This window comes from Manis javanica, chromosome 1 (assembly GCF_040802235.1).
Source record: "Manis javanica isolate MJ-LG chromosome 1, MJ_LKY, whole genome shotgun sequence".
NCBI lineage: Eukaryota > Metazoa > Chordata > Mammalia > Pholidota > Manidae > Manis > Manis javanica.
The window spans coordinates 154608813-154630879 of record NC_133156.1 but is presented as its reverse complement, the minus strand read 5'-3'; the positions used below and the strand labels follow the sequence as shown (position 1 = coordinate 154630879).

Sequence of the window (22067 nt, the reverse complement as noted above, 5' to 3'; positions counted from 1 at the left end):
GTAAGTTGCAATCACTATTTGCCAGTCAGCAGTCCCAAGGAGTCTGTCTTTGTCTACTTGTGGGTGTTCAAACTGCAGAAGTGTTCAAACCTCAGAAGAGAATCCTGGAGACAGCAGCAGAGCCCTCTTTTGGAAGTGGGGTCTCACCATTACTTCTGCCAGTGCAGAGGACAACACTGGGCTGAAAAGTCATAGAAATTAGTGACTCTTATTCAAAAAGTGATTCAGAAGAGAAATCCTCAGAATATGAATGTTTTAAGAACAACTTAAGTGATTTGCTCTGCTCACATTTTTGCCTTTCTGCATATACAAATATGGTATATAATAAACATTTATGTTGAAGTCTAAAAGCTTTTTCAACATGTAAGGTCTGAATTACTCTGTTTACTGGCAATAATGTGAGCACAGACATCATTTTAACTCTTCTAATAAGCATGTTAAAAATGAACAAGTAAAATTAATTTTAATAATTTTTACTTAAATCAAGAGCTAAAATACCATTTCAACATGTCATCAATATAACAAAATCACGGAGATACTTTACATTTACCTTTTCATACCAAGTCTTAGAAATCCAGGGTTTATTTTACACTCCATGTCTCAATTCTGACAAGCCACATTTCAACTCTTCAATATCCGTATGTGGCTTGTAGCTAGTACATTCAACAGCATGCACGTGGTTCTCACTAGTTCAATTACAACATTTTCCTTTGCAGTGGTACAGAAAAGAGAGGTGCACCTTGATGATGTCTTAGATTCAGTGGAATATGGCAGTTTTTACCTTGTGTTGGAAAAGGGATTCAAGACAGAAATTTAATTATGGGAAAATACAGACCTGCTATACATACCTGCTGTCTAGTTTAGAAGAGAGCTGTCTGGAACACCACTGTTGGCTCAGCATTCTGGGATAAGCTCTGAGCCAGCTGAGCCCTAAGTGAGGGGCCCACAGCATCGTCACTGCTGGCTCTCATCTGCTGGGGCCCCCTGGCAGCTGGGGCCTTAGCATGTCTTCCTCTGGGTTTCCGGTGCCCAACTGGGCTCCCTCAAACAGTTTTCATAGAGAATAAAAGCAGTTCAGAAGTACCCTCCCATTCTCTTCAGCAAGCATTGTTTTTAAAATAGCCAAGTGGTGAGCTGCTGCCCTAATCCTCTTCTTCCTTCACCCTTCTATCAGGAACTCAGCAATGACACATGTATTTTCCAAAGTCACTGATTTTTCTTTTACTTTTATTTCTGTGATGTTTCTCAGCTGGGGTCTCATTTCTCAAGTTAAGTACCGTTTTTCTCCAGCATGACTCGACTTAGGACAGGAGCTGGGGAAGAGTTTATGGAATGTCAATGGTACTCTTTTCACTGGGTTGTGACAAACAGAAAGACTGGCTTCTAACAACACAATAAACACTGTAGTTGGCTGACACATGTAGTTCAGATACATTTTAGCGTTCTGGGGATTTAAGAGAACTTGGATGCCTGGGTCCTCTGTAAATCTGCAAACATTTCAAAGCACAATTTCTCAAAATACTCGAAGTACGACTGTCTTCCAAAGCTGAACCCATGGAGTGTGTTAGGGTCAGGTATCTTAAGTAGTAGAGCAGTACTTCAGGAAAAGGCTGCTTTAAAAGGCTGATACAATGGTTGTGAGCACAGGCTTTGAAGCCAGGCAGGGATTGCTAGTCTGGCTCTGTCATTTCCTGGCTGCGTGATCTCAGGCTGATGGATTAACTTCTATGACCCCAATGTTCCTGGGGCTAATATAATACCTACCTTAGGCGGTGATTTTGTGAGGATTACATGCACACCATCTACCACAAGGCTCACCTATGGTGCTCAGTAAACTGTATAGTCATCCTTCTTATTCAGACAGAGAGATATTCCAAGACCCCCAGTGAATGCTTGAAACTGGGTAACACCAAACCCTGTATATACTTTTTCCTATACAGACATACCTGTGGTCAGGTTTAACTTATAAATTAGGCACAGTAAGAGATCAATAACTACAAATAAAAGAGAATAATTATAACAATATATTGTAATAAAAGTTATGTAAAAATAGTCTCACTCTCAAAATACTGTACTATACTCACACTTCTTGTGAGGTGAGATGATAAAACGCCTACATGATGAGATGCAGTGAGGAGAATGATGTAGGCATGGTGATGTGGTGTCAGGCTACTACTGACCTTCTGACTGTGCATCAGATGGATTATCTGCTTCCTGACTGATCAGCAGGGTAACTGAAATGGAAAGTGAAACTGTGGATGGGGGGGACCACTGTTTTGATAATCAGGTCAGCAAACCTTTTCTGTAAAGGGCCAGATAATTAGTACCTTAGGCTTAGTGGGTTTGAGGTCTCTGTTACAACTACTCAACTCTTCACATGTAACAGCCACTGACAACATGTGAACAAATGAGCATGGCTTGTGCCAATAAAACTTTATTTATAGAAATAGACAGCTGGCCATAGTTTTCCAATCCCTGACACAGGCAATAAGAAGTCAGCAGGTCTTTAGTGCAGGGCTTTCCTCCTGACAGATTCTGGGGACCTGGGTTTCTTGAACACAACATTTCTGTGCACAGAGCTCTGCCAACCTACCCAGTCTTTAGCCAGGAGGCAGTCCTGTTTCTAAATTAATGACTTTGATATGCATATGTCCCGAGCACTCATTTTTGACTCCCTCTCGCTTTAGCCTTCCCTTTTCCCGGACCTGTTCTTCACCTCCCCCTCCTTCCCCTTTCCTTGAGTGTTACCTAAGGCAATTCCTCATCTTTCCTCCAGTCCTCCCAGAAGCACTAAGATCTGGGAGGCTGCCAGGTGCCCTGTGTGAGCCCCAGTGTCCCTGGCTGCTGGGTGCAGAGCAACATCGTCTGAGAGTCCACCTCTGGTCCCTCCCGAAGGGGCTGCAGAGCCAGGCCTGCATTCTAATTATCTGGAAGTGGACAGTCACTGTGGGGAAGGGGAAATGATGACAAGGTAAATGTGGTGGGAGTCTTTCTTCTCTGATCAGCACAAAGGTCAGAGATTTATGTCTCCCCAATCCAAACATTCTCAATGATTTCTCTCAGGAATTCCTGTACATTCTAACCAGGAAGTACAAATGCCTGGGACTAGGTTTCCAGAAGCCTAATTAACTGATTTTCCTTTCACATGGCAAGTACGAAAATACCAAGGCCAATCTGATACCGTAGTGGGTTAAGGTGATTTTACTATCTCCAGCCTTTCTTCTAATAATCTATATCTTCTAAGACTTAAAGCCTTGTCAAGCAGGTAAAGAGTCTCCTAAGGCAACAAATTAATCATAATGCTGGGCCACTAACTCAACATAGGGATATGTTAGCCTAAACAGGCCTTTTCTCGTTGACTTTGTCACTGCAATTCCCGTTTGGCAGTTAACCTGGGGACAGAGAAACCAAGCCCCTCCAGCTTCAGGCCTGGCTGTCCACACTCTGAAGGTGAAGGCATGTGGCTGCTCTCCTACAGTCTTCTAATTAGATTCTGGCTTTGTGCCATGTGTTACTAGGGATGGCTCGTTATTTTCTCCTCTCGCTCATTTGTACATGAGACTTCTACAAATTGAAACAGAGAAACTTATAGACAAATGAAAACATGTTTTATTTACAAGAAAAAAGTCTGTACACTGTGTATACATAAAAATATACAAAACCAAAATAGAAAATATCAAAGTGTTAAAATGTGTACAAACACTTCTAAAATGTGACTCCTGGAAAACCTCAAAAAGCCTTAATTTGTTTGAAGAGTACACATTTCACTTTAAAAATTAGTATACAAAAGAATTCCCAAAGCTGTTAAAAAAGTTCACTGGATTCCACCAGAAATATTCTTAAGTATTTTATCTAGAGTAATGCAGGATGTGTGGTATCACAAATGTTCGGTTTTAACACTACCAACGCAGTTAATCTGTTTGAAACCTACCCAGTACGAAGACCATTTCCCACAGAACCAACAAATATTTCTTCCCCTGAACTACAGAAGCCATGAGCTAGACAACCTTCTCAACTGAAGCAGAGACTGAAAGTAGGCTTCTGACTAGGATTCAACGCAGGTAGTGCATCTCCCTTCACAGTGCCATTGAACTTTCTGCCATACTTTTTAACATAGCCAGGATATGCAGAATATGAGTGTGTGGGAAGACTCATTTTTTTTTTAAACAGAAGGACATATAACATTTTCTTCCTTTCTTGAAAAAAAATTGGCTTATGTAATTAAAATGAAATTTATTGTAAAGGTTGCAGAAATAAAATTTGATGAAAAAAGAATATAAAACCCTGTGTGTAGATATGTATATATACAATTATATAACTATATCTACATGTACACGAGAGTGAGAGCTATATCAATGTCTAAATCTTTAAGTTCTAGTATTCCAAGCTTATAGAGGAATGTGCAGATTATTTTTTCTTACTTAAAGGCTTCATTCATTTAGTAAAACAAGAATCAGAACTTACATTTTATCCTTGAATTGACAGAGGAATAACTTTCATTTGCCAGTCATGTAAATAATGCCTGAGTGACAGAAACATGCAGAGTATTTTCATAAGATTATCCAGGGTATAAAAAAACAAGTTTGAACTCAGGTACATTTTTACCTATTAATTTCTAAATATACTGCCTCTATGAGTGGTTTAACCATTGGGTAAGAATTCTAAACTGTCATAAAGTGAGAGGTCGAAACAGACAGTATGATGCATGTACTAAGATGGCATGTACTGCATATTCTCAAGAATCCCCCACCTCCATCTCTCTGACTCATCCCACAGTTAAGCAGAAATGGGACCACGTCACTCTGGCCACTAGCCTCCAACATGCTGTGTATTGATCTCTAAGAGCTTCTGGAGAGAGGACTTTCATCATGTGATGTGTGCACACAAAGCTCTTTCCTTACCACCATTACTCACATGAGACTGACCCCACTTTCTGCAGCCAAGCAGGACCTAATTAATTCAGTGTATGTAAGTGTTCCTACCCTGAGAGATCAGCCAACATGAGATATTAATCTGCTCCACCGGAATGAACTGGCACATAAACATGTAACAAGCAACCCCCTGGTAACTTCAGACAGTTACTTTTATTTCCCAGTTTTGAAAATGATAATTAGATGCTCTGGTCACAGTGGCAGGTGATTCCGGAAGAGCCCAGCTTGGATTATGTGTGGGCAAGATAAGGGCACAGCACACTGTGAAGTGCTGGGACTGGAGCAAGGTGCCTTGAGTTCTGCATCCTGCAGACAAGGCAAAACCCACTGACTGAAAGATGTGCAAACATCCCACACTTGGCCGCTTTGATGCGCCCCTGATGCTGCATGACGCATACATGCAAGTTTTACTTGCTATCTCCTGGCCTCTGCACAAAGTTCTTGATAAAGGCAGTGTGGCAAGGACTCAGTGGGGCCAGAACTGGCCCTCCATGGGGGTGGAGAAGGATGCACCTGCCTCCCTCACCCTGCACCTAAGGGCAGGGACTGGGGAAACTGGTTAGGGAGATCTAGCTGAGGGTGAGCTTTCATTCTTGGTCAACATTTGTTTCTTTGTGATAACAATAACTGAAAACAAAGGAGATAGGTGAAATTATCTTGAAATGGAAAGCCATGTGATCTCTGTTAGTCCTGAGAGTGAACAAAGAGACACCTAAAGGCTTCAGTTTGCACCATAAGGGTTTTATCAGCATCCCCTCACAGAAGCAGACGGAGGGTTTGGAAGGGACAGAGCTTGGGAGACAGGCGGTCAGCATTTATTATTAACTCCTCCACAGAAAGGCTGTGTATTTACTAGAGTTCAGTAAATGTAGCATGTAAGGACTTATTGTCTGGCAAAATACTGCCACTTAGGACCAATTTTTCTAATACTAGAAGCAGTCATTGTGTTAAGTACAACTGCCTAATATTTTTGAGAGGCTAAACAATTTAAACTTTAAATAGAATGCCTAGCCCATGCTATATTAATATGCATACCACATTTTCTGAATGTTTAACAGACCCTGATACCCAAGAGTCTTTAAGGCTGTAATAAATTCAAAAGGTTTAATTAAATTTCCTTTAAGCTTTTTTGTAACCCAGCAAGACTGAAAGTACTTTTTACAAGTACATGCAATACAACAAAATGTTATTTGAAAATCTTTGAAGTATTTTATGGGGCTTTTGAACTTGAATATTTATATTGACCCCATACACTTTCCTCTAACCAAGTTCTCATGTCGCCAAAGGGTACTGTCCTGAATGATTAGGATGTCAGTAAAGAAGCCCACTGTCAGAGGAACTGCGATGTCACGGGCATTTGAAGGCAGAGCCTGCGAGGTCCGGGAGAACCAAGGCTGCAGGAGGCTGCTAATCTGCATCCGAGCTACCTCGCCAGCGCCCAGAGGCCCTGAACCCATTACTCCCTGAACGTGGAACAAGGCCCCACTCTCTCATGAAATCAGAAACAGAAGTGACCTGACCGTGTCTGCTCACACATAATGTGCAGGGCACAGATCTCCTGCTCTTTTCATAGGCCCAGAGACACAGCTCTCAGAATGGGCTTTTGTGGATATCACCATCATTAAAACATCTCAATTACCCTATTTCACTCTTCTAATAAGCCATGGGAGATGTCTGTTACCCAACCCTGTTTCTGCGGAGCCGACTAACCAAACAGAAGCCGTCAGTTTCTGTAAATCATTCTTGCTCAGTAAAGTGGCCTTGAAAGCACTCAAGAAAGAACAATCCTGGAGCAAAAAGCTTTTTCACTGAACTCTCCTAAAACTTGCACACTTGCAAGGGAGAAAAGAATTAAGCTGCTAAACTCTAAACTGTACCACTGAAATAGGTTTTGGTTATATATTGAAATAGTATCTTTACTTAAGGTATTTCAAAATGTTTGTTTCACTACATTCATAGCAAAAAACCTTTTTCCAGTATACCAGTGACAAAAGTTGAGCTTAAAAAAAATGAAGACAAAACTGAATACAGCCAACATATTTGATGACAACCTTCCCTCTTGTTTCCTTTCCCTGTGAAGCATAGAAGCATTTTCCTCATTGTTAAACAGTGATGCTTTCACACAATTTTACTTCAGTGTATGGCTTTGTTATGTTGCTGACATAAAGTACATCTGAAAACAAGGAGGGGACAGCTAAATGCTGTGTTCAGGAGGAATCAGCCAAAGTCCAGTACATGACTGTTGGATTCCCAGTAATTGACATTAACCTGCAAGAAATCCGTCTAAGAAAGATAGGTGTGCATCCCAGAAGCACAGGATAGCTGCTCTGCAGCCCTTCCTTCTAGATTAGAAGGAGCCCTCCCCACAGGGGTGTCATCACTATCACTGGGCTGGGACACGAGAGGGCTGTGAGCAGGACCAGCAGGGGAAGAGATACAGGTGGAAAAGCAGGAGCTGGGAGCATGCGGCCAGGATCACCATCTGCATTCACCTTCCAGTGGTGTTCCTCCCCACGTGGGGGACGATGTGTTTCTAGTCCAGTAAGGAAATCATGTGGGAAAAACAAGGGTCTCCTGTCGTGCTATTCTAGAGCTAGCTCTTTTCTTGGACGGCTCAAAGATGGATGGTTTATGGTTTTAGGAATGTGTCCCGATACACAAAGAGCAAAGCATTCAGTAGGCAAAAGGAAACCGAGAAGGGGGTTGCCACGGTGTGGAACCACGTGCACATCACAGGATACATAACTGGGCATCTGTGCTGTTACAACAAACACTTTTGAGTGGCAAGCCATAAACCCCCGGATCTTTAACGATGAACTCCTGTACAATGATACACTGGATGTCACAGACACTGTACCTTGACCTGGGTGTTTCTAACCTACTTGAGTATTAGGTACATCACTGAAACCTGGAGCTGAAGCCAGCCCTGCCTGATAAGGTGCTCACAGCACAAGGGTAGCATTTTTGGAGGTAGAGCATCCATTTGTTATACATTTGCATCTTCCCAGCTATTTTTTTGCATCTTTCTTGAGCTCTTTTCCTTTTAATACCATGCCTCTATTCAAAGCAGTAACAAATACTCAAAGGCTTAGAAAGAATTCTTGCGGCTACCGCTGAATTACAGTTTAAAGACTGAAGACTACACTGCCTAAAATTTATCTTCAAGTATCCTTTTGACAGCAGTAGTACCTTATTGCACATTGTTTCTCGGGGGTCCCTGTTCAGGCGCGTGGCTCCGTGGGGCTGGGTGTGGGGCAGCGCGCGGCATGGAGCCCCGGCAGGACCACCTTGCCCTTGCGGCGCAGGTCGGCCTGGGCTCCCGTGTTCAGGCGCTGCACCAGGAGCTTCTCATAGAGCAGCGGGTGGTAGGCGCCCAGCGTGCAGGCCGCATCGTAGTACAGCTCGTGGTAGTGGCACAGCTCCGTCTGCCGGATGGATGGCAGGTACTCGTACACGTGCACCTCACTGCACACGGACATCATGAGCAGGATTCCTGCCGTGGACACAAAGCGGAAGCCTATGAACCCCAGGGCGGGGAACTGTGGCGAGACACTAGTTCCCTGGCTCTTACCTCTGCCGACGTCCTGCAGGCGGTGTGCAGGCGAGCAACCCCCCAGGTGATACTATTCCGTATTAGAGGGCACCCTAGTGTGCGACAGGCTGGCAACCCCGCGTCGGAGGATCATGGGTCACTTTCTACACATGGTCCCCTCTGATTTGCAACAGTAAGGCTTTTATGTGCCAATGAAACACGTTATTAAAAACTGATTATAAAAAAAATTGATTGTAAAAGTTGTTTGAATGGGAAGAGATGAAATTGGAGACTCAAAGTTTAAGACATTAGGGACATTATTCTCTTGGCTGGAACCATCAATATCAAGGTCACTTGTATTTTTTTTTTTTGTTATCATTAATCTACAATTACATGCAGAACATTATGTTTACTAGGCTCCCCCCACCACCAAGTCCCCCCGACAATCCCCATTACAGTCACTGTCCATCAGTGCAGTAAGATGCTGCAGAATCACTACTCAGGAGTCTTGTGTAAGGGAGGCTAGAAGAGGAGAAGCAGCCTTGTTTTGCTGGGGGAGCCAGACAGGTCACCCAGGGGAAGTGCGGCTGCTACAGGGGGCCACTTGGCAAGCAAGGGCTGGGGGAAGGCAGCAATACTTTTGTTAAAAAATAATAATGAAAATTATCACATATTTGGATGCCATGCTCTATTGCTATAAAAGTCTCTAAAACCTTTCAGTTTCTACACTGATCTAGTTGTAGACCAATAATGAATGTTTCTGGGCCCATGATGGCCTTCTTAACCATGCTTTAAGGACCATGCTGGTCTAACACACATATTCCCTGAAAAACTCTGCTGTAAGGGGTCCTTAAGCTGTCTCACAGGTGACTAGACATCCTGCATATAAGGACAGTCTGCCTACACCTAAGGAAGATGACCCTTGGGTGGTCTCTCCAGATGCCCCTGCTGTACTCTTGGTCTCAAAGAGCTACTGCATGCTAGAATCTCATTATTTTTTTCTAGGAAGTTTTCCAGAGAAATTTATTCCAGAGAAAATGCTGAATAATTATTAACTTTAAATATGCAGTGTAGATTTTGTCTAGGCAAAAGTTATGGTTTCACTATAATAGGTATGTTTTAGCACTGTCACATATAGTTTATATTTTGAAATAATTTCTACAACTTTAGAAATACAGAAACTTGACAGTTAGTTCATAACAGTACAAAATGAAAGCCAACAGAGGTTAAGAAAATACGAGTTCTTATCCTGAGTTATCTGCCTAATTCCTCCTGCTTTTTGCCTATCTGATACAGAGTTAGCAAAAATGGTTTCCCATCTCTTTTTGTGAACTTGAGGCTTCCTGTAATCTTGAGGTTTGGCCTAGAGTACCCTTAGATTTAAGTAACAACAGAATCTAAGTGTTTAAGTGGCAGCCAGTTATATACGGCTGCATCTTCAAAGGGAAGAGGAAAAATTAATTTATGATTTGCTGAGTTTATGAGAAAGATACAGATTTATGGTACCACAACAGTGGAGAATATTTTTTATTATTCAAAAATTTTTCAGACAGCATGGTGAATTCACTTGGCATATGCATACTCTGCTTTTTATTTTATTAAAGCTGTCATTACACATAAATGTGAGTTTAGATTTAGACCCTGTCACATATACTAAACATCATTATTATTAAATGTGATTAAATCTACACATCAGTATTCCTAAGAGTTAATGGTATGTATTCATGGACTAAATCCTGGAAATGAAGTTTCTTCATGTTTTTTAAAAAGGGCACGAGGTAGACATCAGTGTAGGGAGTTACTGCTCTGGCACAGTTCTGAGTGTGTGCTGGGGGACAGGGTGTGGGGTAGACACTGCAGGGAGGCAGGGCTGGGATGAGATTGGGAAAGACCAGAGACTTCAAGGACTGTCGGAGGCCCCTTCAATTCAGTCCAACATCATTAAACTGGGCACAGTGCTCATCACTGGAGATTTAGAGAAAGTTCCTTTTAATAAAAGAGTAAGTAAATTAACCTAAAGAAAGTTTAAATTTAAAAACAGGTGGTAAGCCTATAACCTGTAATTCTTAGGATGACTTGAAGAAAGTGTCTTAAATACTGTACTGCGAAAAATAAGCCCTACCACCAGCATCTCCTCTGAAGTGCTGTGATGCTGAGCCTTCTTGCCTATGAGTGACATAATAAATACCAACAACATGGGTCGTCAGATGTCCTCTGGACTACTGCAAATAAGGTGCCATGTTGAGTTCCCACATCACTTCCAGGTTTGGTGATTCATTAGGAAGACCCACAGGACCCAGCATATAGTCAAACTCCGCTATGACTTATTAGAGCAAACTCAGCCAAAGGAAGAGGCACAGGGGCCAACATCCAGGGGAGCCAAGGGCAAGCGTCCACAGTACTCTCCTAGTGGAGTCACACAGGGTTGGCTGAGTGTGTTGTGAGCAACACTTGTGAAAGGGCTGCCAGTCAGGAAAGCTTTACAGACACTCAGGCCCAAGGTTTTTACTGGCAGCTGTCATGCAGACAGTGTCTGCCTGCATGAACCAAAATTCCAGACTCCCAGAGGGAAAGCAGGTGTTTAGCACAAACCATATTTCTTACACCAAAATCCTAGGCACAGATGAACCACTCTTAAAAGTTAAAGGGGTTGAGAAACCTCACCAAATCCAAGTTTCTGGATGCCAGCCAAAGGTCAAATTTGTATGCAGGCCTGCCTAACAATCAGCAGTCAGGCCTGCTGTTACACCCTTTCTGCAGAAATACTATATATATATATATATAAACACACACACACACACACACAATATATATATATATAAATTCAAAGTATGTTACTTCATAATCATTTCCCCATGTCAGTCTGGCATGGGTAATTCACATCTGGTTATGCTAAAAACGTTATTATTTTTTCATTTCCTCTCTTCAGACAGCTCAAGAGTACCTAAGAAATAAGAATATAAATCACATAATACTATACCATTCAGTAAAGAATTTTTTGAAAATCACTTAAGAACGTTTATGTTAAATAAGTTTGTTTACAGACTACCAAAATATAACTTCTTTCATCACTAGTAAGATTTTGCTTTAACCAAACATTCAAAGACCTTGTTAAACTCTTCCAAAGAAATAGAAGAGGAGGGAAACTTCCAGATTCATTTTACAAGGCCAGCATTACCCTGATACCCAAACCACACAAGGATATCACAAGAAAAGAAAATGATAGGCCAATATCCCTGATAAGCACAGATGCAAAAGTACCCAAGAAAATATTAAAAGGATCACCAATGCACTAACTCAGTGAATTCACCAACATAGTAAGAGGATCATACACCATGATCAAGTAGAATTTATGCTAGGGATGTAAGGACAGTTCAATATCCACATATCAATCAATGTGACATACCACACTCACAAAATGAAGGATAAAAATCATATGATCATGTCAATAGATGTAGTAAAGAGCATTCCACAAATTTCAACATATATTCACGATTAAATTTTTCAAAAAGTGGGTAGAGAGGGTATATACCTCAACATAATAAAGACCATATATGACAAACCCAGGAGACATCATACTCAAAGTATGTGAAAAGCTAAAAGCTTTTCCTCTAAGATCAGGAACAAGACAAGGATCCCTACTCTCACCATTTTTATTCAACATAGTAGTAGAAGTCCCAGCTATAGTAATTAGTCAAGAAAAAGAAAGAAAAGGCACCCAAATTGCTAAGAAAGAAGTAAACCTATAAATATTTACAAATAACATGATGTAATATATAGAAAACTCTAAAGACTTCATCAAAAAAACCTGTTAGAACTAATATAAATGAATTCAGTAAAGTCACAGGATACAAAATCAATATACAGAAATCTATTGAATAACTATATGCCAGTAATGAACTATCAGAAAGAGAAATTAATAAAATAACCCCATGTATAATTATGAATATGAAAAATAAAGAATAAAACACATCAGAATAAATTTAACTAGGGAGGCAAAAGACCTGTACACTAAAAACTGTAAGACTTAGAAGAAAAAAACTGAACAAGATACAAATAAATGGAAAGATATGATGTGCTTATGGATTGGAAAAATTAGTCTTGCTAAAATGTCCATACTATCCAAAAGAGTCTACAGGTTCAATGCAATCCCTATCAAAACTCCAATGGCATTTTTTTCACAGAAATAGAATGAATAAATCTAAAAATTGTATGGGACCACAAAGACCCCCAAAAGCCAAAGCAATCTTGAAGAAGAACAAGCTGGAGGCATCACACTCCCTGATTTCAAGCTATACTACAAAGCTACAGCAATCAAAACAGTATGATACTGGCACAAATATAGACACATAAATCAGTGGGATATAGACAGTCTGGAAATAATTCCATACACATGTGGTTAACTAACTTACAATGAAAGAGCCAAGAATATACAATGGGGAAAGAAAAGCTCTCAATAAACGGTGTTGGGAAAGTTGGACAGCTACATGAAAAAGAATGAAATTGGACCATTATCTTATACCATACATAAAAACTAATTCAAAATAGATTGAAGACTTAAATATAAGGCACAAAACTGAAACTCCTAAAAGAAAACAGGTGGTAAGCTCCTTGGCATCAGTGTGGCAATGATTTTTTGGATTTCATGCCGGAAGCAAAAGCAACAAAAGTAAAAAGAAACAAGTGGGACTTCATCAAACTAAAAAGCTCTGTACAGCAAAAGACACCATCAACAGAGTGAAAGGCAACCTACTTATCAGCAGCAAATATTTTCAAATCATATTATCTCCTAAGGGGCTAATATCTAAAATATACAAGGACTCCTACATCTTAATAGCAAAACCCCCTACTAAACAATCTGATTAAAAAAATGGGCAGAAGAATTTCCAGAGCCAAGATGGCGGCATGAGTAGGACAGTGGGAATCTCCTCCCAAAAACATATATATTTTTGAAAATACAACAAATACAACTAATCCTAAAAGAGAGACCAGAAGACACAGGACAACAGACAGACCACATCCACACCCGCGAGAACCCAGCGCCTGGTGAAGGGGATAAGATACAAACCCTGGCCCAGCGGGACCCGAGCGCCCCTCACGCCAGCTCCCGGCAGGAGGAGAGGAGTCGGAGCGGGGAGGGAGAGGGAGCCCAGGACTGCTAAACACCCAGCCCCAGCCCTCTGCACCAGAGTGCAGACACAGTACATGCGTGGAAGACTGGAAACTAGGGAAACAGAAGAGCAACACCTCTTAGCAGGTGCTGAAGCCGATGCCTCTGTGACAAAGAAAAGCGAGTGCTTTTTGAAAGTCTTAAAGGGACAGGGACACCACAGCTGGACGGAAACATCCCAGGTCACAGTCCAGCAGCTGGAAATTCCAGGGAAATCTGGGCACACTAACCCCCTGGGCAACAGCTCTGAGACCCCTCATGGAGGTAAACAGCCAAACAGCCGCCCATCCATTACCCCTCCAGGGCCCTGCCAAAGCAGAGAAGCAGCCTGAGGCTGGCCACGCCCTCAGCAAGGGAGCTTCCTCCAGACCAGCCGGGCAAGATACAAAGACCCAGTCTACACGCAATTGGCCAACACAAGCCACTAGGGGTCGCCATTGTCCCAGTAAAGAAAGGCTAGGAGCCAAGAGGAAAGCTGATAGATGCGTCAATAGCACTCCACTGCACCTATCAACATGAAATGGCAAAAAAATTTGATCCAGACAAGATTAACCCAGATAGCTTCAACATCTGCTACATCTTCCCCTGAGAAGGAAACTGGGGAGATAGATCTAACCAGTCTTCCTGAAAAAGAGTTCTAAACAAAAGTCATAACCATGCTGATGGACTTGCAGAGAAATATGCTAGAACTAAGGAAGGAGAATACAGAAGTAAAACAAGCTCTGGAAGGACTTCAAAACAGAATGGACAAGATGCAAGAGACCATTAATGGACTAAAAAACAGAAAACAGGAATGCAGAGAAGCTGATGCAGAGAGAGATAAAAGGATCTCTAGGAATGACAGAATTCTAAGAGAGCTGAGTGACCAATCAAAACGGAACAATATCTGCATTATAGGGGTACCAGAAGAAGAAGAGAGAGAGAAAAAGGGATAGAAAGTATCTTTGAAGAAATAATTGCTGAAAACTTCCCCAAACTAGGGGAGGAAATGGCCTCTCAGACCACAGAGGTACACAGAACTCCCATGACAAGGGATCCAAGGAGGGCAACAACCAAGACACATAATAATTAAAATGGAAAAGATGAAAGACAAGGACAAAGTATTAAGGCAGCCAGAGAGAAAAAAAAGGTCACCTACAAAGGAAAACCCATTAGGCTATCATCAGACTTCTCAACAGAAACCCTACAGGCCAGAAGAGAATGGCATGATACACTTAATGCAATGAAACAGAAGGGCCTTGAACCAAGTCTACTGTATCCAGCATGACTATCATTTAAATATGAAGGAGGGATTAAACAATTCCCAGACAAGCAAAAGTTGAGGGAATTTGCCTCCCACAAACCACCTCTACAGGGCATCTTACAGGGACTGCTCTAGATGGGAGCACTCCTAAAAAGAGCACAGAACAAAACACCCAACGTTTGAAGAAAGGAGGAGGAGGAATAAGAAAGAACAGAAATAAAGAATCATCAGACCATGTTTATAATAGCTCAATAAGTGAGTTAAATTAGACAGTAAGATAGTAAAGAAGCTAACCCTGAACCTTTGATAACCACAAAATTAAAGCCTGCAATGGCAATAAGTACATATCTTTCAATAATCACCCTAAATGTAAATGGACTGAATGCACTAATCAAAAGACACAGAGTAATAGAATGGATAAAAAAGCAAGATCCATCCATATGCTGCTTACAAGAGACTCACCTCAAACCCAAAGACATGCACAGACTTGAAGTCAAGGGATGGAAAAAGGTATTTCATGCAAACAACAGAGAGAAAAAAGCAGGTGTTGCAATTCTAGTATCAGACAAAACAGACTTCAAAATAAAGAAAGTAACAAGAGATAAAGAGGGACATTACATAATGATAAAGGGCTCAGTCCAACAAGAGGATATAACCATTATAGATATATATGCATCCGATACAGGAGCACCAGTATATGTGAAACAAATACTAACAGAACTAAAGGAGGAAATAGACTGCAATGCATTCATTCTGGGAGACTTCAACACACCACTTACTCTAAAGGACAGATCCACCAGACAGAACATAAGTAAGGACACACAGGCACTGAACAACACACTAGAACAGATGGACCTAATAGACATCTACAGACCTCTACATCCAAAAGGTACAGGATACACATTCTTCTCAAGTGCACATGGAACATTCTCCAGAATAGACCACATACTAGGCCACAAAAAGAGCCTCAATAAATTCCAAAAGATTGAAATCCTACCAACCAACTTTTCAGAGCACAAAGGCATAAAACTAGAAATAAATTGTACAAAGAAAGCAAAAAGGCTCACAAACACATGGAGGCTTAACAACACGCTCCTAAATAATCAATGGATCAATGACCAAATCAAAATGGAGACACAGCAATATATGGAAACAAACGACAACAACAACACAAAGCCCCAACTACTGTGGGACGGAGCAAAAGCAGTCTTAAGATGAAAGTATATAGCAATCCAGGCATATTTAAAGAAGGAAGAACAATCCCAAATGCATGGTCTAATGTCACAATTATTGAAATTGGAAAAAGAGGAACAAATGAGGCCTAAGGTCAGCACACGGAGGGACATAATAAAGATCAGAGAAGAAATAAATTTGAGAAGAATAAAATAATAGAAAAAATCAATGAAACCAAGAGCTGGTTCTTTGAGAAAATAAACAAAATAGATAAGCCTCTAGCCAGACTTATTAAGAGGAAAAGAGAGTCAACACAAATCAACAGAATCAGAAACAAGAAAGGAAAAATCACGACGGACTCCACAGATATACAAATAATTATTAGAGAGTACTATGAAAACCTATATCCTAACAAGCTGGGAAACCTAGGAGAAATGGACAACTTCCTAGAAAAATACAACCTTCCAAGACTGACCCAGAAAGAAACAGAAAATCTAAACAGACCAATTACCAGCAACGAAATTGAAGCGGTAATCAAAAAACTACCAAAGAACAAAACCCCCGGGCCAGATGGATTTACCTCGGAATTTTATCAGACATACAGGGAAGATATAATACCCATTCTCCTTAAAGTTTTCCAAAAAATAGAAGAGAAAGGAATACTGCAAAAGTCATTCTATGAAGACAACATTACCATAATACCAAAACCAGGCAAATACCCCACCAAAAGAGAAAACTACAGATCAATATCCCTGATGAACGTAGATGCAAAAATACTCAACAAAATATTAGCAAACCGAATTCAAAAATACATCAAAAGGATCGTACACCATGACCAAGTGGGATTCATCCCAGGGATGCAAGGATGGTACAACATTTGAAAATCCATCAAGATCATCCACCACATCAACAAAAAGAAAGACAAAAACCAGATGATCATCTCCATAGATGCTGAACAAGCACTGGATAAAATTCAACATCCATTCATGGTAAAAACTCTCAACAAAATGGGTATAGAGGGCAAGTACCTCAACATAATAAAGGCCATATATGATAAACCCACAGCCAACATCATACTGAACAGCGAGAAGCTGAAAGCTTTTCCTCTGAGATCGGGAACAAGACAGGGATGCCCACTATCCCCACTGTTATTCAACATAGCACTGGAGGTCCTAGCCATGGCAATTAGACAAAACAAAGAAATACAAGGAATCCAGATTGGTAAAGAAGAAGTTAAACTGTCACTATTTGTAGATGACATGATATTGTACATAAAAAACCCTAAAGACTCCACTCTGAAACTACTAGAGCTAATATCAGAATTCAGCAAAGTTGCAGGATACAAAATTAACACACAGAAATCTGTGGCTTTCCTATACACTAACAATAAACTAATAGAAAGAGAAATTAGGAAGACAATTCCATTCACAATAGCATCAAAAAGAATAAAATACCTAGGAATAAACCTAACCAAGGAAGTGAAAGACCTGTATCCAGAAAACTATAAGACACTCTTAAGAGAAATTAAAGAAGTCACTAACAAATGGAAACTCATCCCATGCTCTTGGCTAGGAAGAATTAATATTGTCAAAATGGCCATCCTGCCCAAAGCAATATACAGATTCGATGCAATCCCTATCAAATTACCAACAGCATTCTTCAATGAACTGGAACAAATAGTTCAAAAATTCATATGGAATCTTCAAAGACCCCAAACAGCCAACACAATCCTGTGGAAGAATAAAGTGGGGGGAATCTCACTCCCCAACTTCAAGCTCTACTACAAAGCCACAGTAATCAAGGCAATTTGGTACTGGCACAAGAACAGAGCCACAGACCAGTGGAAAAGAATAGAGACTCCAGACATTAACCCAAACATATATGGCCAATTAATATACGATAAAGGAGCCATGGACATACAATAGGGAAATGACAGTCTCTTCAACTGATGGTGCTGGCAAAACTGGACAGCTACATGTAAGAGAATGAAACTGAATCACTGTCTAACTCCATACACAAAAGTAAACTCCAAATGGATCAAAGACCTGAATGTAAGTCATGTAACCATAAAACTCATAGAAAAAAACATAGGCAAAAATCTCTTAGACATAAACATGAGTGACCTCTTCTTGAACATATCTCCCTGGGCAAGGGAAACAAATGCAAAAATGAACAAATGGGACTATATCAAGCTGAAAAGCTTCTGTACAGCAAAGGATACCATCAATAGAACAAAAAGGTATCCTACAGTATGGGAGAATATATTCGAAAATGACAGATCTGATAAAGGGTTGACATCCAAAATATATAAAGAGTTCACACACCTCAACAAACAAAGAGCAAATAATCCAATTAAAAAATGGGCAGAGGAGCTGAATAGACAGTTCTCTAAAGAAGAAATTCAGATGGCCAACAGACACATGAAAAGATGCTCCACATTGCTTGTCATCAGAGAAATGCAAATTAAAACCACAATGAGATATCATCTCACACCAGTAAGGATGGCTACCATCCAAAAGACAAACAACAACAAATGTTGGTGAGGTTGTAGAGAAAGGGGAACCCTCCTACACTGCTGGTGGGAATGTAAATTATTTCAACTATTATGGAAAGCAGTATGGAGGTTCCTCAAAATGCTCAAAATAGAAATACCATTTGACCCAGGAATTCCACTTCCAGGAATTTACCCTAAGAATGCGCACTCCAGTTTGAAAAAGAGAGATGCACCCCTATGTTTATCACTGCACTATTTACAATAGCCAAGATATGGAAGCAACCTAAATGTCCATCAGTAGATGATTGTATAAAGAAGATGTGGTACATATACAGAATGGAATATTACTCAGCCATAAGAAAAAAACAAATCCTACCATTCACAACAACATGGATGGAGCTAGAGGGTATTATGCTCAGGGAAATAAGGCAGGCAGAGAAAGACAAGTACCAAATGATCTCACTCATATGTGGAGTATAAGAACAAACGAAAACTGAAGGAACAAAACAGCAGCAGAAGCACAGAACCCAAGAATGGACTAATAGTTACCAAAGGGAAAGCGACTGGGGAGGACGGGTCGGAAGGGAGGGATAAAGGTGGGAAGAAAAGAAAGGGGGCATTACTATTAGCATGTATAGTGTTGGGGAGGGCTGTGCAACACAGAGAAGACAAGTAGTGATTCTACAGCATCTTACTATGTTGAAGTACAGTGACTGTGAACTTGGTGACAAGTAGTGATTTTACAGCATCTTTCTATGTTGATGGACAGTGACTGTGAACGGGGATGTGGGGGGGACTTGGTGAAGGGGGGAGCCTAGTAAACATAATGTCCTTCATGTAATTGTAGATTGATGATACCAAAAAAAAAATGGGCAGAAGCTATAGACATTTTTCTAAAGATACACAGATGGCCCACAGGCACATGAAAGATACTCAACAATACCAGTTATCAGGGAACTGCAAATCAAAACCACAGAGAGGTATCACCTCACACCCATTAGAACAACAACTATTATTGAGAAGACAAGAAATAATGTGTAGGTGAGGATGTGGAGGAAAGGGAACCCTTGTGCACTATTGATAGTAATGAATGTAAATTAGTGCAGTCACTATGGAAAACAGCATGGAGGTGCCCACCCAAAATAAAAATAGAACTATCATATGATCCAGGAATCCCACTTTTGCATATTTATTCAAAGAAAACAAAAATGCTAACTTGAAAAGATATCTCCATCTCCATGCTCACTGCAGCACTAGTTACAAGAGCTAAGACATGGCAACAAGCCTACGTGTCCACTGACAGACAAATGAAGAAAAGGTGCCATGTATATACAATGGAGTATAGTCAGCCATAAAAAAGAACAAAATCTTACCCTTTGTGACAACATGGGTGGGTCTTGAGGGCATTATGCTCAGTGAAATAAGTCAAAGACAAACACTGTATGATTTTACTTATATATAGAATCTAAAAAAACAAAACAGGCAAAAACCTTATAGACACAGAGAACAGTTTGGTGGCTGCCATAGGTAGAGGCAGGAGGTGGGCAAAATGGGTGAAGGAGGTCAAAACATATGAGCTTCCAGTTAAAAATAAGTCAGTCATGGGGATGTAATGTATGGCATGGTAAGTATAGTTTAGAATACTTACTGCTTATCTGAAAATTGCTGAGTGTGTTTCTTAGATGTTCTCATCACACAAAAAATGTTCTGTAACTGTGTATGATGACAGATACTAAAGTAGGCTTTCTATGGTGATCATTTCATAATGTTTAAGATATTAAATTATGTTGTACACCTGAACACAATATATCATGTCAATTATACCTCAAAAAACTACTGCTTTCAACATGGAGCCACACTTCTAGATGGGCAGACCAACGTTAAGAAACTTTTTAATGTATTTTTCTAAGCCAAATGAAAGTGGCCAGCTTAAAAAAATTTTTAAGCATAATTCAATTAATATTAAGTTCCTTGGGCCAGTTTTAATAAATGAATCACTATTAGGGACTCATTTGAAGAAAAAAAGGTACAATTTTTTCCAGGTAATTACTGCTTGAAGTATTCATCTGCCAGACTGCATGTTCCTAAATACTATTTAATGCAATATAATTATCAAACCAATTAAAAAGAATTTCACTGGCATTAATAAAATGTCACATTATATGACTTAAGCATAACAAGTAGTTATATATACTTACTTGTTCTAAAACCTGAATAAAAAGCAAACCATAACCCATGTTTAGATTATCAAATTTTGGATGAATGAGGTTTCTCCTCTAAAACTCCACTTTGCATGTATAGATGCATTTGATGTGTTTTCAGAATCTAGCATAGTTCAATCAGTTAGTCTTTACTTAGTTGTGATTACACTAAAATTATCTTTTCACCTGGCAAAATATTTAAAATAATACCCCAAATCATTAGGAAGGATAGTATTTTCTCCTTGATAGTGATATTTCCAGAAAGTATCTGTAATTAAAAGGTGGTTTGGAAATTTGAACTTGATGTAATAAAATAATAATTCAAGAAGCATCTACCATATTAAATAAAATCATGTAAAACAAGAATAATACTTGAAGGCAAATTTTTAAGCTCACTTATATTGTATTATTTGATGGTAACACACATTCAAAATTCATCATTTACAGGGAAATGCAAGAAGTTGTTCCTACTTAACATACTTGTGATGTACATTATGTAATCAATCATAAAAATGGATGGTAAGTGGCTTATTGTTTTGTGTTAATGGGCTATTATTTTCTGTTAACCATCTGAGTTTGGATGGTGTATTGGAAAATCAGAACTCTAAAAGCAATATAAAATGGAAAAGAAAAGAAGTTATGGCTTGTTTTTTAAGCGTATTATTCTTGTGCATATATTAAATAGCCTGAAATTATGGTGTTTGCATCTGTGAATCCCATAAATATTACTTATAATCAGTAATGGCTGCCTTTTAAAAAGGTTGGGGGAGGTGTTGGTGTTTCTACAATAAACATACTGCAGTTGGAGATTAGGAGTGAGTCTCATCTCTATGCTGCTGTGGGGACTCAGGCTTCCAGGCTTTTCTGCCTGATGTGCTCAGCCTATAAGCTGGGGTGGTGAAGCACGCCTCCTGGCTTGGCTGATGCCATTCTGCATGCAGGGGACAAACCGATCCAGCCATGCTTTATGACCTGAGCTGAGCTCACTGACCTTCTATAAAAATACCTGTCTTCAATGGAACAAAATGGAAGCTATGGGATTCCAACTAAATCATTCCTCATCCTCAGTCAGATTATGGTACAGTCAAAATGACTTCACAGTGCCAAGTAATGAGGTAAATCTCTAGTACCCACCTAAGGATGAAGGAGAGAAATGCTACTCATATGTGGACAAGTAGCTCCCCTGTGGGTTGAAGGCAAGGAATCTAGTAAGATTAAAAGGTTGTTCCAAAGAAACAATCCCTTATGGATCATCTAAATTACCTTGATCCATGTTATTTCCTTTTAATTTAAAAACACATGTGCAGTCCAAGAGGTGTAAGA

At 40.1% G+C, this 22067-nt stretch overlaps 1 protein-coding gene across 4 annotated transcripts in view; it reads right to left on the bottom strand.

The window, feature by feature from the left end:
- Positions 1–3571: 3571 nt before the first annotated feature.
- Positions 3572–22067, bottom strand: part of ST6GAL2 (ST6 beta-galactoside alpha-2,6-sialyltransferase 2) — a 104665-nt gene continuing 86169 nt past the window's right edge. For 3 of the 4 annotated variants that reach the window (XM_073238820.1, XM_073238819.1, XM_037015569.2), the window contains exon 6: positions 3572–8424. In XM_073238820.1, the coding sequence (XP_073094921.1) occupies positions 8153–8424 (272 nt within the window). In that variant the 3' untranslated portion in view covers positions 3572–8152. The remainder of the gene's footprint in view (positions 8425–22067) is intronic. The other variant, XM_073238822.1, reaches the window with a different exon arrangement.